The sequence below is a fragment of the Hirundo rustica genome, chromosome Z (genome assembly GCF_015227805.2).
Source record: "Hirundo rustica isolate bHirRus1 chromosome Z, bHirRus1.pri.v3, whole genome shotgun sequence".
Lineage (NCBI taxonomy): Eukaryota > Metazoa > Chordata > Aves > Passeriformes > Hirundinidae > Hirundo > Hirundo rustica.
The window spans coordinates 35,377,365-35,394,308 of NC_053488.1; the positions used below are offsets into that span (position 1 = coordinate 35,377,365).

At 36.4% G+C, this 16,944-nt stretch overlaps 1 protein-coding gene across 4 annotated transcripts in view; it reads right to left on the reverse strand.

Annotated features, from left to right (window-relative positions):
• Window positions 1-16,944, reverse strand: part of PIP5K1B (phosphatidylinositol-4-phosphate 5-kinase type 1 beta) — a 107,600-nt gene that overhangs the window by 68,756 nt on the left and 21,900 nt on the right. For all 4 annotated transcript variants that reach the window (XM_058424149.1, XM_058424150.1, XM_040089503.1 and 1 more), the window contains 2 exons: window positions 6,885-6,967; window positions 6,113-6,181 (listed from right to left, as the gene is read on the reverse strand). In XM_058424149.1, the coding sequence (XP_058280132.1) occupies window positions 6,113-6,181 (69 nt within the window). In that variant the 5' untranslated portion in view covers window positions 6,885-6,967. The remainder of the gene's footprint in view (window positions 1-6,112; window positions 6,182-6,884; window positions 6,968-16,944) is intronic.

Below are 16,944 nucleotides of genomic sequence, written 5' to 3' on the forward strand. Positions count from 1 at the left end.
AACAAACCATGAGCAGATTGGAGCTGAGCAGGAAACAGGCTTTATCTAATTTTATAGAAGTTCCTCTCTACTGTCATTCACAGTTATTTTTTGTTCATCTTTCAACTCTCAATTGCTCTTTGCTAAATCTATATGCATTTCCCATGACATGCTCATGAAATGTAACTCTAACATTTTCGGCTTCTTCAAAAGTAGAAATCCTAGGGAAACCCTTTAGGACTTCATGAATGTGAACTTTGTCCTTGTTTTTGTGTTCTTCCCTTTTATAACATTTTATTGTATTTGAAGTTTGACCTATGAACTTTCTATAGCAAAGATGGTGATTTTTCTAGAAGACAGCTGGTTTATTGCATGTGCTATAAAGTGATGAAGAGAAATTAACTCTGCCTTGGAAATTCTACCTCATTACCATTGTGAAAGGCAGAATGATGATTGTTTTCTTTCATCTTCTCTACTACTGTCATTTAACAGGTTTTAAAATCTGCCAAATGAAATGGCACAGACAACTAGCTACCTAGTTCTTTGTAAGAGATGGGGAGAAACAGACATCTGAACAGAAGTCTTCACTGGTTAACTCTGCTTTGCAGCTATGGATCCCACAAAGTTGTTGTCATTGGTTTAGTTCTCTCTGCTACTGTATGTGAAGAAATCTGCTTTCATCTCCCTCACTATCCCACGCTTCTCCTCTGTGGGACATTGAACTGGACTGGGGTAGAACAGCTAGCTACCTGCCTTCAGGCAAAAGTCTCAGTGAAATAAATAAATTCTTGGAAAAAGGAAGAAAAATATTCATAGGTGTCACTTGATCAAAAGTGTTGAAGCCACATGACTTATGCCAGATCTGAATTTTCTACAAGTAGGTATTTGTTCTTCAGTTTTACTAGTTACTGTAAGTCCCAGGAATCCACCTGTACTATCACTTCCGTGCAAACATAGTTTATGTTTTCTAGACTTCTGAGAAGTTATAACCTGCCATAAAACATGTAAACTCTTAAGCCAAACCATCTGAGGAGAATGCTTGTTGAAAAACAATACATTTTCTTCACAAAATATTTAAAAAGAGCTCACTTAGAATATTAGGAAATTTCAATTAGATTCAAGATGTACATGTGGTTATTGCTTAGTCCATTGCTCCTGCACTAGATCTGTCTTGTCTTTGAGTGCCTGCTGTGCTTACAATCTCAGTGAAATAAGACTTCTTGACATTGTTTCCACTGAAACTTCTGGATGGAAGTGGCTACCCCATCTCAGCATGCTTTCTGCAGCTGATATATAATGAATCACAAATAGGGGCATAATAATAGAGTTACCAGATAATCCCATTAAAATAACTAATCCTACTGTTTTTCCACAACTTGAAACCATGGGTCACTACGGCCACAGTACCCCTCCAATCTTTCTTCAGGTCACAGTTCTCTCTAGCAAATGTTTGCCCACCTTCTGTAGGTCAAACTTCATGAAGCTGGAATCCTGCCCATCGTGTGTATGTCTGTGCGATTTTTACAGTTCAATTGCAATCAGAATGATTTTCTTATCCAAGCCAAATTTGACCTCCTTTCATTTTCCAAAACTGGATTCAGGTGACTCCATGGCTTTTAATTAATTTTTCCTCAATTTAAAAAAAATTATGCCAAAACTTTAGTAGTAGCCATGAACCCAACTACACTGGTGATTCTATCTTTGAGGATAAGAATTTGTGACCTCTGAGCTTGGAAGTAGCCATAGCTCCAGGCAAAGTCACTAAAGACAGTCATTTTAGTATCTTTGTAGATGCACAAAATCTGCCATTATGATCCCAGTGCGGCAAAACCTCCAGTGGTAAAATTGCATTGTCTACAAGAAAAAGTATCCTACCTGCAGGCATTAGATGCAGGGCATAAGTCAATGCTAAAAGTGATGGAGCAATGCTGCTTGCACATGTTTGCAAGCTTTAACAATAGGTATCTGGCTTCCTTTATCCAGGCAAATTTCCCTTGCTCCTGGCAAAGTGACTCACGATAAGCAGTTTTGAACAGGTTACATAAAGTGCTTGTAATATGCTATACAGAAGATCTACAAGATATCTAATGACAAGAAACAAACTCTAATTATACACTTGTGTGGCAGCCTCCAGGCTAAACATAGAGATTGTGTCAGTCCGGTAACAGATTTTCACAAGTGCACATTTACATCTATTTTATTTGCTGGTGTGATTTTTTTCTACACTTCTAATATGTTTCAACAGACATGTCTGTGCCTCGTTCTTGCCACCATCCTATTTATTAAGCATCAGGCTGATACTGAAATCTGATTTGGCAGGGAGCAGACTCAGGGCTTGTGTGATTGATGACATTGCAATCCAAAAACTGCAGGTTTGTCAGCAACTTCTCACAACAAAGTGTGCAAAATGGGGAGAAAATGAAAAAAGCAGCAACTGCATACTCCAGTGACTGTATATGAATATCCAAGAGAAACTATAGTCTGGTGACCTGATTTTTACATTAAAATAACTTTGAGATCAAAGAAATTGTAAACTGTGCAGACTGTGGCCAGTTCTTTCAGGGTGGAGGTTGTTTTGTTGCTTAGATTGGGTTAGTCTTGTGCTTCTTTTGCTTTGGGTTTTTGGTTTGTGTTTTTTGTTTGATTTGGTTTGTTTTGTATTTGTTGTTGTTGTTGTTGTTGTGAGGGTGTTTTCAGACAGAAACAGGGTAAGTGATACAAGAGACTGGTTATTTGTTCCACAACCTCCACCCTGAAAGAACTGGCCACAGTCTGTACAATTTACAATTTCTTTGATCTCAAAGTTATTTTAATTCTCTACATTAAAAGCTGCATGGAACATTATCTGTGAAGTGTCTCTTTCATTAACTAAGTTCTTTGATCTGGGTGACTGAAACACTTTATTGTTCATATTCACACTGTAGACTTAACAACTCAAAATTTACAAATAGACAGAAAATCCATAAGTAGTTTCAGATTATAATGTCTGTAACAAATGCATGCAGCTGAACAGCTTAGCAACCCCACCTTAAATAACACCATTTAAAAGAGAAAAATGCCTGGTTTTCAGAAGGGAGGGAAAAAAACCTCAACCAAAACAAAACAAAACAAAAAAAAAAAAAAACCAACAAAAAAAACCCCACAAAAACAAACAAACAAAAAAACAAAACAAAAAAAAAACATACAAAAAAACCCCAATAAACAGAAAGTTGTGTTCCCTCTTCTCTCAAGACTTTGACTAGATAATAACAGACAATTAAAAGCCAGAAGAGCATTTATGTCAGAATGCAGCAGCAGAAAATCTGAAAGCTAAAAACTGTGGAAAGAAGAAGCATGATTCATAATAGAAATCATGCTCTGTCTCAGACCAGTTATGTATTTCAGAGTCTGAAAAGATAGGGTAGCAATGCTCAAGCAGGCCCTTTCACAAGGCTGTAATAATGTAAGAAATTTCTTGGAACTTCAAGATGTTTGCATTAATGCAGATGGCAAGTCAGCTGACTAATGTAAGAAATTGAATAGCTGGAGATTTAATTGATTCAGATAAAGATGTTACCTACCTCTATTTTAGCTGAGATGAACAAAATAATAAAGAAAATATTGCAATAATCTAAAATTCCAGGAAAAAAAAAAATTATAGCTACAGACTACTAACTTTTCTGGAAAGTTCTGTCATGTATGAAATCAGAGGCACTCTCCTGGAGACAGTTTGTTTTCACCTAAGTCAGGTTGACTGTTTTTCACTGATTTAAGTTATTATTGCAGGTTTGTTATATATGGATAGCAGTTATAACTAGCTGATACAGATTCAGGGAATATGTGGAATATATTGCACAGCAAAAATTCCAGAGGTCAGAAATAAACTTTTCCACTATAAACAAAATTCCTTTCTTTCCCCAACAATAGAGAAGTTATCTCTTTAGGAACTCTGCCAAGGCCAAATATGCTTAAGAACCACAGGCCAAAACACAAGGCAAGGTACTGATCTCTGCTTTTCTAAGCTGAGGGGTACAAGCTTCTATACCTTTATTATGTTAAAAAAAAAAAAAAAAAAGAAGTGGAAATGAAGCTTCTAAACAATGAGAATAAGTTATCAAGCACAGTCTGACTTCAGCACTAAATTAGTGTCTTGCCCAAGTATTTCCACTGTGGTGAAGGGCAGCGGTAGATTGGAGCAGAAAATGCCCAAGTAGCTGAAAAAGCACCAGCTTGAGGAAACAAGCTCTTCCCCAGCCCAGACTTCTAAAGAAATTGGCACAGGAAGTCACAGGAAGGACTGTAAGTATTTTTCAATCAAACAAGTGTAACAATAAAGGAGTGGAGAACTGTAAATGCAACACCTGTGGGCAATTTAAGACAGGCAGCTTCTGGCTCCAAACAAGCCTTCTACAGAGCAAGACCTCTCTGTGTAACTTACCTAAAACCATGGAATTAAATGAGGAATTATATGAAATGCCTCTGATGAACACCAATCCTACCAGGCTTACTCTCTACTTCCAGACATACACTACTGATACCTCTGGCATCCACTAAAAAAAAAGTATATATGGAATATCTAAATGAGGTGAGGATCACAGATTGACAGAGTGGTTTAGGTTATTCTAAGGAATTTGTCTTAAGAAAAGAGAGACATTGTTAAAAGTGAGACATCAGGAAAATATATGCTACTAGTTACCTCTGCATGGATAAATTTTGTGGTCAAAAATTATGAATATTTTATTAAAATTATCACAGAAAGGAGGAGTATGATGATAATATGCCTATTAGAGGTCTATTAGAGGCCTATGCAGCACAGCATCTTGAACAAACTGAAGGTGTACTTATATGAAAAGGAAATAAATTGGCATAAGCTCAACAACTGAAGGTTCAGGGAAAGAACTTAGAGGTGATAGTCACTGTGATCTGTCAGTGTGATTTGGATGTGAATCCCAGGTATTGTCAGAGGTATTTCCAGTAGATACACAGTAGAATTTGTGCCATAGTGAGAAGACTTTACACAGCTTCCTTTGAAAGGTTGTGAATTTATAGCTGAAAAGGCACAGAGAAGAGTAGATGGGATGACCAGGGGGAATGGAAACTTACCTACAGCTACAACTAGTCTAGTCTAGCAACATAAACCTGCAGAAGTATTCACCTCAGGCACTGAACATTTCCTCCTTTCTCATACTAATTGTCAAGACAAATTTCAACTTCTATATTTTGAAGTCAATCATGAAATTGAAACCAACCTCTATTTAAACCAAACATGATTTCTTTTCATTTCCCCAAAAACTATCTGGAATGCTAATGCCACCAAGGTATTGGCAATGTAACTGCCAGGAAAAGGGGTGGGAAAAGAAATAGCTTGTTAAACTCCTTGACTTTACCAGCAGTACTGTAAGCAACACCCAGAAATTAAAAACCCTAATCACTGTAGATACTGCAGAAGCAAGTGGATCCCTTTGCTAGATTACAGAAATTATTTTTTAAAAAATCCCCATTTCTTTGAGGTGATCTGTCAAAAAATGATCAAGTACAGTAGCTAACAATTTGGTTGTCTAAATATGTAAAGAAAAAATTGCATTTATAGCTCAGCTTAGTTATCAAAATTGCTAGTGGACCTCAATAATGCTGGTCACAGACAAGCAATATCAAAAAAAACCCCCCAAACCGCTATCAGCAATATCTAAATGGACAATTGATACATGTTCCTACATTCAATATGTCCTCTCTTAACATCTCTTAAAAAAAATGTTGTGGTCTGTTTGGCTAGAAAGGAGCTTTGCTTTTCGGGTTTGTAGTCTAGACGCATCATATAACATTCAAAGCATTTGGAAACTTAGTAAATTTCTTACAACAGTGTTTATGACCAGAGGTGTATCCGTCGCTAAGAGCGATGAATTTCTATCAGTCTACCAAGATGGCATACTCAAAGCTGGACCGAACAAGTTTAAATCGTCAGGTCTGTGTTGGATAGAAATACTTCATGATTTCACAAACTGGATAATGTAATTTCAAAAATCTCATGGAACATGTTTTATTTGTTCTTGGGTTTAGTCAGTTCTGAAATATATTCACATACAGCAGGTCTGAATTACTGACACAAAGGGAAAAACATACAATAAAAAGGTTAAAGGTTGAAGGTTTTATTTACCTTTTTATATGTTTTCTCTTCATTTGGCTTTCCAGCAGTAACATCTCCATTTTCAGTAATAGATGACATCTAACAACAGAAGCTTAAGTTATGAAGAAGGTATTTGCTTTACAGAAGTAATTATTCAGAAAAATCATATAATTTGTTACCCATTTTTGCTAAATTCAAAGTTTCCAGTGGACAGCACACTACCAAGATCATTGACATATCTAGGATATTCCTGTAAGTATTTTCCACACCGACTAAAAGGACAGCCCTGGCCCAGGAATATGTCCAGCATATGACTGATGCTACATGACTGTTTCTTTTCCCCACACCAGTATGCAGTGAAATCTTGTTCCTCAGCCTACTGCATGAGATGTTCTTGAAAGGGCAAAACTATGAAGCTTGTGAGTCAGATATTCAGTGGCATGCCTCAGTAGTCTAAGGTCCTTGGCTGCATCAATATATTCTACTACTCCTTAAAGTAGTAAGGAGATCACAGAATCACACTGAATTATAGAATATTCTGAGTTGAAGGGAACTACAAAGATTACTGAGTCCAGTTCTTAATGGAATGGCCCATACAAGGATTGAAGCCGCAGCCTTGGCATTATTAGCATTGTGCTCTAACACTTTATCATAACTGTAAAGCCACTCTAGACCAAGAAGAAACCACTAAAATAGAGATCACCTTGGTCAGACACTCTGAGTTTGTCTGCCAAAGGCACAATGATGTGGTTTAAAATAATTCTAGATTTTACCAATACTTTCATCACAGAATTATACTTACCCTTACAAACAATGGGACAGGTCATCTGGAGCTGAGAGTGAAGATCAAGCCATTCATTGGTGGCATTAAATGTTTTCCACAACCTATTATTAGAAAAATCTGTCATCACTATGCCTTAACCAATTTCCATCTTGCAGAACAGCTGCAGATTTCCTTTTACTAATATTCTTCAGCCCAAGCAAGCATCCAGCTACATGTGATGCTTTTCAAGAATCATGTCAAATAACTTGGTTACTATACTTAGAATTTACTGTACTTAGAACATACTATAACTTGGTTAATATACTTAGAAACTACCAGTATTACACAGGAGGGAATCAGTGCAGAGTCATTCCTTTTTGCCCTAGATATTTCACCCCTGTGGCACAAGCAACTATACAATAAAACATTTATGTAGAGCAGTACACATACATGCTCTGGAGAGTTGTGTAATTACCTGTGTTATTAATCTTACAGCATTATAATCTCCAGTCACTTATAAGAAATAGCTGTGACTGTTTGGAAGACTTGAATTCCTTGTTTTGCTTTGCTTGCATGCACAGCTTTTGGTTTACCTATTAAAGAGTCTTAATCTCGACTCCTGAGTTTTCTCACTTTTAACCTATTGATTCTCTCCCCCATTCCATCAGGGGTTAGTGACTGTGTGGGGCTCAGTGGCTAGCTGGGCTTAAACCATGAGTGAAAGATCTCCCCTTTAGCTTCCTAGATGCTATCCTAGCTGACAACAAAGAAAGAGAAACATTAAACTACAGTAGGAATTTAAAGAATGTTTTTCCCAAATACTCTTGAAGACTCAGTGTTTTGGTCACAAGCCTTATGCGCAATAAAAACTACTGTGACATGTACAGTTCTTGAAACACAAGTTTACAGCCTTCAGTTCCAGCCTTCTGCTCTGAACACCTCCTAGTCCTAAATGCAGACTTTAAAAAAATCACATCTATTCAATATATGCTTCAGGAAAAAAAGAAATGTGTTTTCACAATTTTCACAAACTAGAATCATAGAACCACATGTATCTTAGCTGAAACAAACTGCAGTTTCCATCACACTGGGGGAAAAGTGCCATATGATTTTTTCCCTAGAACTAGAGGGACACCTTTTTAATTTCTCTGATCAGCCAGAAGCCCACAATGTCAACACCACCCTGCCCACCACATAGCTGGCATTTTGAGAACTGAGATGACAGTCAGTAAATGTGAGCTTCCCACCCAGCTTTGATTTCTTGTTCTTGAATTTTTAATTCCATGTTCCTTATATAGCCAAAACTGATCTTTTACTGACAGCATAAGTCATTAATTTTTTCCAGATTATAATTAACTATCTGTTTTTACACATCCTCAGTTGCTGAGGCCCTGCTCACATGAACAGACAGGTATTGGTACTTACACCTGAATGGCCTCTCAGCTCAATTTCCAGTTAACTTTAGAACTCCCAACAACTTCATTGAAAGCCAACGTCCATGAAAAATACAATTGCTGGATTCCTACAGGCCCATGTACTAGTTCATTTAACCAAAAATCAGTTCTAGTTTCTTTCCATTACCATGATTTTTTTTTTTAAATGCATTTCTTAGCAAATTTAGATAATTTTCTTAAGCAAATCCCCTTTTTAAAAGCCTTCATAAAACATGCTGTTAAGGAAATCACACTCCAAATAAAAGCCATGTAGCTTTTCACTACATATAATGTCTTGTTCTGATTGATAGTTAAAACTGAAATATTCTTCCTAGCTTTTAAAACAGACATATCACTGGGTGTACTGCTGTCAGGCTTCTGCAGTGAGTCAGAAACATCATGCAAAAGAAAGCATATTTATAACGTCTCACAGGTGTAATCTTTAATTTTAAATATGATGAGTAAAAAGCAAGACAAAACAAGATTAAATGAAACTTCAAACTTCCCAGTTGGCAGAGGGAGAATACTAGAAATCAAAGAATACAAGAAACAGTTGTGCATGTGTACAGTTAATAATATGCAAATAAAATAGATGCTATGGTGCAGATTTTTCAGTCTGAAACACACAAATGCATTTTCAGGAAACACTTCGGGTTGGTTTTTTTGTTTGGCAAGTGAATGTATTTGGATGGAATACACACTTTTGGACTCAATCCACAAACTTCATTCTCATAGTTTTTGCACTTCAGATTACCTATTTACTTAGCTATTTCTTAATTCTTGAACAGTTGTCTTTTGCCAGGAGGACACAAAATCCTCAATATGGCAGGTGACTTCTCAGAAAATCACAAAGAAACTTATATTAAGTTCATACCAATGACAATAACTCAGAACCAGACAAAAAAAGTATTATCAGAATAGTAATTTTTTTCTGTCCTAAGTAACTGTGAGTTTACACACCGAGACTGCATTCTTTTTTATGACAGCGGCTTGTCAGCACAACATGTAAGGATGTTGACAAGAATTTCTAGTCCTACAAACAGCATTTATAGTGAACTCCATTAAAAAGAGTCATCAGGTCAAATTTCTTCATAGCTCCTGTCTCCCCTCTGTTACTACTTTGAAGCAGCAACTTCTAATACAACTATGAAACCCACAGTCATTTCATTACTGCAGAACTCACTTTTAATGATGAGATTTGTCCAGACATATTTTCCTTACAAAAGCTGTGAGAGTAGCTTTCAAAGTCAGTTCTTGAACTCACTAAAAAGACTTGCAGATCTGCAAGGCAGCATTCCTCTACCAAACCACATTGGGGACTCAGTCATACACTGCCAGATTTCAGCTCTAGTGTCAAGCTGGAGATCTTTTCACACAAAATTTTGCCAGAAGGGGCAATCCTCTAAGCCAAAAATGTTCTACTGTGGAAGAAATCCATGAACGCATATTCATTAATGAAAAGCTACTCTCTTCATACCTGTTCTCTGGTGTTTCCCCCACCCCAAGCTCAACTACCCAAAAACCATTAATGGTATTCTTGGAGCTACCTGAAGGCAGCTCCAAGATCAAAAGGCACTATTATAGCTAACTCCCCTACTTCTTTGAAATTATAAAGACTTGAGTTCTTACCTTCTTAGGCACTGAACAAACTTCCCTTGCAGATGATGCTTTTATAAGGTCTCCCTCCTGTCTGGATTCTCTGCCAACTAATATAATGTGCACAACAGCACTGGATTTCCAAATTAGTTCTCATCTTTTCTTATTTATTATTCCATGAAAATTCCTGGTACTCTGTACCACTGTCAAATTTAATTGACAAACTTAGGTCAATCAAAACTGTCAATAGTTTTTTCTCTACCCTCTCCAGTAGAATTTGAACAGGAGGACTATTTATCAGATTATTTATGAATGAAGGGGTTTGGGACACAAAAAATGTCCTCTGACAAACAAAAATAGCCTACATATATCTTGTTTCCACACAAAATCCAACCAAAGATATCAGCATACTATCAACACTATTTTCAGAAGGCTCAAGAGGCAAATGACTTGTTAGCTTTAGGTGAATGGTTGGACTTATATTGGTTTTATTACATTTTAGCTTCTTAAAGGAGCTTTTCTCCATGCTATAAAACAATGCTGACTCTCATTTTCATGGTTTAATTGCCTCCCTTCTGAGTTTACCAGACAATGAAGTGTGATGTTTAGGAACCTGCAAGCGTTACTAGGCAGAGTGCCAATACACAGATCTAAACAAGTGGAAGGAAGCATAATTTAATGCACAGAGTGGTGAAAGGAACAACACATCAAAGATCCGACAGCTTTCTCAACAGTCATCACAAGTTAACCCCGTCTCCAAAAACCTTAAGTCTTTTAATGTCAGAGAACATTTTTTATACATGCTCTCTATTTTTGTACTTCTTGTTGTTGGTTTTGTTTTTTAAATAATAGTATCTCAAACACTAGTTTATGGAATAGATTCACTTTATACCAGAAGGACACATGGACATCTAAGATCAAACCTGTATGCTCCCATATCTGAAACATCTGAGGAGTAAAAGATAATATATATTTTTAAACAGATGTATCCTGAGAATGAAGTAAATGTTTACATGTTGCAGTGGACTCAATAATCATTAAAAAGTTATGAAAAGCTTCAAATCTGAAAAAAATTCAGATTTTCAATCTGAGAGCATTTAATCCACCCAATCCCTGTAATGCCTGTTAACCTAATAAACCTCTTCTATCAACTGCTGTGACTTCCCTTCTTCACAGAAGTACTGAAAGAGTTCTTAAGTCTTTTCAGGCATTACTGCAAAAGTATAACAAACTTTTTACTGCATCATAAATACCATTAATTTACCACTAAAAAAAAGTCATCTAAAAAAAACCTTATCTTTTCTGTCTGTCTAGCAGGGGGTGGGAGAAAGTGTGAAATGAATTTAAAGAAGGAGGGGAAAAGTAAAGAAAAACCCCAAACAATTAGGTTTGAAACTTTGTCAAGATCTCCCAACACACAACTGATTATGAAAGTTCTAAGGGTGACTGAAAGTAAAATTTATGTTAAATTTGTGATAGTACTATTATTGCATTTGTGAAAACTGGAAAATGCTGTTCTTGTTAATTAATGCTAGGATGAACATTTCAGAGTGCACAGCTAAAAAAAGCAGATTAGAAATTGTGTAGCTTGTGATGCCTAACAAGAAAAGCCAACCAATCAACAACAACAAAAAGCAGCCCTGATTAGTCTACCTATCTGATTCCTTTTTTATTTTGCCTCAAAAATAATAAGATGAAGATCAGAAGTGGTATACGAAGTGATGAAATTCACAAATAAATTAAAAGGGAGGAAAAAAAATCTCATCTTTCTCCTGGTTTTTGTAATATTGTCAGGCCAGCACAAATGCTACAGAGAAAGCAAAACCAACATAAAACTGCCATTTAGACTGTTCTTTTACTCTGTCATGTCAGCTGTTCACACCACCTTTATTTACCTAGCTTTAATACCATGCATTAATTTCAGTGCTCTGCCAGATCTTTTCGTCTCTCAGCAACTAATCTGAGCACAATGCTAAGATTCTGATACTGATTTCTACAGTTGCCCTCCCCTCATTCCTCCCCACAAGGCACAGTATTGGATGTCTTTTAAAAATGTCATTAGAGGAGTAGTATTTTTTTTTCTTAGTTGACTGGATTTCAAAAGTAACTTATCCTAATATTCATACTATTAAAAAGATATGTTCATGCTGTAATGCTTTGATTCACTGCAAGAAAGATCAAATCATCTATCTTCCTCCTTTAGCTTTCAGTTGGGGAAAAAAAAAAAAAGAAAGAAAATGTAGAACTTCAGAGAAGTTCCTACCTCCATAAAAGTCTACAAATACTCAGAATGCATCTGGTTACCCAGAAGATTTGACAACATACAAGAGTCCCTTCCTCTTCCATTTACAGAGGTAGTCCTTGTGCACTAACCTGTTCTTCAAGGTGAAACACACTACCATTGTAATCCAAGGTCATATAAACAGCCACAACAACATCTATAACAAACTATAGCTACAAATCATGTCCTTCATTTAAAAAATAATCTGCTATAATTCTTTAAGATGGAAAATTTTTTAAAACAATGCAAACAGAACTGAAAAATCATTGAAGGAACAAAAGTGTAGAAGTCCTTGGAAACATAGCACATCGTGCTCGTTCAACAAAGCACATAGATTTTCATTTGTAACTTCTGTATTTTGTGAATTCTGTATGTGACAGGTAACTTGCAAGGAAGAGGTGGCTTGAGCTTTATTCCCCCTCCATGAATTTCCAAATTCAAGGCTTCATTCCAAGGGCCTTAAATCTGTCTCGCTCTTCTACTCCCTATTGGCTTACTTAGCATTTGCTGTCAACTTCTGCCTTCTGCTGTCCCCAGAAGCACCTAAGGATCTCTTACGTCTTGCCAAACACCATCTGTAAAAGCAGAGCAAACTTTCTACTGTGTACTAGGTGGTGTTGATGTCTTAATAACTAAGAGACCTTTCCAAATCAGTGAGCTAGATCAGCAACCTGAAAGAACAAACATTTGATCTCTGACATAACTGACGTCACATTGTATATCCTGCAGAAATTAACAGGCCCTCCCTTTACAAAGTGAAACTGCCCCATTAAAATCTCATTAATTTGTAGCAGTCTGAAAACATACAAAGCAGAAAGGCATATTTGTACATAGCCATAGAACAGCTCCCAATTTCTACTTATGTTTTCACAATCCTGATTTCATGTGCCAACAACAGTACTTTTTAGAAGACTTAGCAAACTTTCTATAAAGCCATTTGGAATTACAAATTAATAAAAATTGTCAAGATGCAGTTTTCTTTGAAACAACTGAAAGAAGGAAACATCTGCATGCTACATACAACAGTATGCAATATAAGTTAGGGTAGTAGTGAAGGGTACAGACTTGGCAAAGCCCAGAATCAAAGTCCTGCTCCTTTGCTTTGGTAACTTTGATATGGCAATGGACTATTGTTACTAACACATACCAGACACTGCACTTTGAGATAAAACCACCACAAAATGCATGCTGTCCAATAAAATTCTGCAGAGCGCTGAGACAAATGGTTGATAAGGAAAGTAAAAGGCACAAGGAAAGGGGAAATTCTTCTACATTTGTCTTCGATTGTACATGCAAAATAGAGTGAGAGGGGCCACATAACACTGTGGTCATGATTTTTTGAAAGGGAAGTACAGCAAGCTGCTTCTCTCATTTAAGCAGCAGGTAAGATCCATGGGGAATGAAATCTCATGTATGGCAAAAAGATCAGTGAAAGTATAAATTTCTAAAGGAAAGACACAGAGATGCAAACAATCTCACCTTGCTGGATGGAGAATAGATATAAAAGAGGAATTTGGTCAACACAAAAGATTTAGTAATCTGAAACTCCAGAAGTAGTCATTTGAGAAAAGAAAAATAGGTCAAATGGACTTGGAGAAGATTAAGTATAAAAAAGAATAGACTGAACATGCATGATAAAAAGTGGAAAAGCATAGGACAAGTAACTTTGATAAGAAATAAGTTTGTAACAAGAAGAAGTTCACAATGGCTGTACTGCTCTAGTTTGAAACCTGTATCTTTTCATTCAGCCACATTTTTCCACCTCAAAAGGAAGTTAACCACTTCAAAACTGCTATGCAAACATAACTTTACAACAGAGGCAAGAATTAAAAAAAAAAAAAAAATGGTAATAGGAATTCTTTGCTTTAAAGAACATTGGGGCTTTGGGGTGGACCACACAAAAAAGCTGTGGTTAAAATAATTTTTATGCACTAAAACAGGTGGCGTAATTTGTGCAGGTAACTCATAAATTTATACACTATAGGGAATAATTTAGGCCATTTACATATTAGCACGTAATTATTCATAACAAAGTTTGCAGAAGGATGTCATGGAAACACTGAACTCAATGCATGAGTGAATTATTATGATCTTCAAGTTCTGTATGCTTTCTTTCCCAGGTCCTGTTAGGATAACTTTTGTACATATAGTTTTTTGAATGCTAGCTAAATTAAGCTGTTTAGCAGTTAGATTATCTAAGAAATTCAAGTATTTTAAGATCCCATTTTTGTCTTCATTTGAGAGCCATTTTATACAGTTGCAAACAGACAGTTGAAGAGTGGAAAAGATCACTCTGGAGGATGTGACAGGTAATATCTGAGATTTCTTTTGATAGATTAGACAACTGTTTAAAAAGTAGTTGATACTCTCCTGAAGGAAGGAAAACATCTGGTTACTGCTATGATTCTTCTTGGTTTCCATTGAATCACTATGTATCATCTGCAACAATTTCAGCTAGTGCAAGCTGGTGCTACTGTGGTCCTGCCTTTGTTACTATGTTACATTGTTACTATGCACCAGTGCTACTCCTGCCCCAAGAGAACTCATCTGGACAATTTAACTAACAAAAAAAAGTAACCTACCAAAGAATATTAACTATAATGGAACTCCTTACAACAGCTTTGTTATAGTCAACCCTAAGATCGAAAAGAAACTTGAGAAGGAATGAGGAAGGTAGTGAAAACTGTTAGACCCTTGATCCACAATGGAGGAGAGATCAATTGCCTCAGTTGTTTCAATCACTCACATACTTCAGAGTCACCAGTCCACTAGTGATAACACCAGGAAACAAGACCGAGGAACAGATGAAAAGAAGCAGTAGCAGCAGTGCCCGATGGGCCAGGCAACAGGACCCAAACTGATGTCAACATTAGCTTGAGGGAAATAGAAATGTATGGCTAAGGTTAGGTTCTCAAATGTATATTCATACAGTAATTTATTTTCCAGATGCCTAGCATGTGTGAAAAATAAGGTCATTCAAGAATGGGTATAAAAGAATGATGTAAGCATCAAATTCAAAAGTTGTGTATAAATTCAAGATGAGAGGTACTCTAAGTTATTCTACTGAGTAACAAAATCTCTTACAACCAATTAACCCCCCACATACAATTTTCCTTCAGGAAAGCTAAAACTGCAATTAGTAGAAGTTTTCCTTGGACCCCTAAAATATAATTTTGCTTAGCATACCTTACTTCACTCTTGAGAAGGCTTTGAAAAAACTGTCTTGTACTAGTCTCAGCAGAGAAGAAATCCTACATCACCAAAATTCCTTTGATTAAATTAAGAGCTCTCAGTTTCCTATAGATCAGTTCCTTCAATACATTTCCAAAATCACTCACAAAGCTATAGGAAAGGAAATTATTATCCCATTCTATGAAACGCCCTATAAAGCACAAAAGCTGGAGTCTTCTTGGTTTAAAGGAGCTCTCTAACATATTTCTTTTTAAATCACAGAGAAAAACTTCATGAGAGAAAAGAACTATTTCAGAACTTGCATAGGAAAAAAAAAAAAAAACCAAAAAAACACAACAACACAACCACCACCCACATAATTAATACAATAACATAAATTTTTGAAACCAGTTCAGTAAATGATTGCTCAGCATGTAAGGAAATAGGGCGATTTGTCAGAGCTCCTGTCATCAAACCAGGACAGATATTTTACAGCCGCTTGAGTCAAACTGCAATATGGGGACCAGAAGAACTGTCAGAATTTTTATAAAATTATTCCATTCTCTCACTGGAATGTGGCTGCTTAAATGTAAAGGTTACTACTGCCCTTATAAGGAACGATATGTTTCCGTTGATGCCAAGATGATTTTTTACCTTTTCTTTTGTATACCTCTTATATAACTTTTATGTATCCTTAGTATTCTTAGCATGCATACCTGTAATTCCTTAAATCTGATTACTTAGCATAATCCTAGTATTCTGTTAGACCAGGAGACCAAACATTCTAAAGGCCTCATAGTAGGAGGCTGGAAAACCCTACACTATCTTGCAAAAACAAGGTCCTCTCTGGAACATATCTTGTAAACTAGAGATTTGGCCCATCCAGGGGGGAATTCCATGGATGGGGGAATATCATGCCATTCATCCAGGCCTCCCATTGGGGTGACCTTGTTAGATATGCTAATTTGCAAGGTCTATAAACTGTACACGTGATCTTATCGTGTGGGTGCATTGTGGTGCATTCCACCTGGGCAACATAGTGCACCAATAAGGATCCAAGGTAAAAACCCCTTATCCCTTAACTATGTCTGGCTCTCAATTTTTAAGACCAGGAAAAGGCATCACTTTTCTCCAAGCTATGTCTTAGATGAATAGATCAGAATGGGCAAGTGACTACTTCTTTTTCCCAACAGTATGCTTTGGCACTCAGCTGAATTATGAGCATATCTGTACTGTAATATACAAATCCAAACCAAATCAACACACACACCTACCCTACTGACATCAAGCAACATGAGGTGTATCTTGGTAAGAAACATGCACAGTTGTTTTAAAGTATGGACACCTAGTCACGGAATTTTTAAATGGCAACACAAATGTTTTCAAATAAACCTTTATAAGTAGTTATTTCCAGCCAAATGACATAAGCAAAATGTTTTCCAGCAGTCTTTGACTTGCCAAACCAAATTGAAAATCCTGTTCCTGGACAATTTTGGCAGCAAGAAAGTAAAATTAATTCATTACTAGATGTTTTTGCCCATTCTGAAACACTCTATTATTATTCAGATGTTGTTTATATTCCACATGTAGTTGCACCACTTGGAACATTTTTGTATTA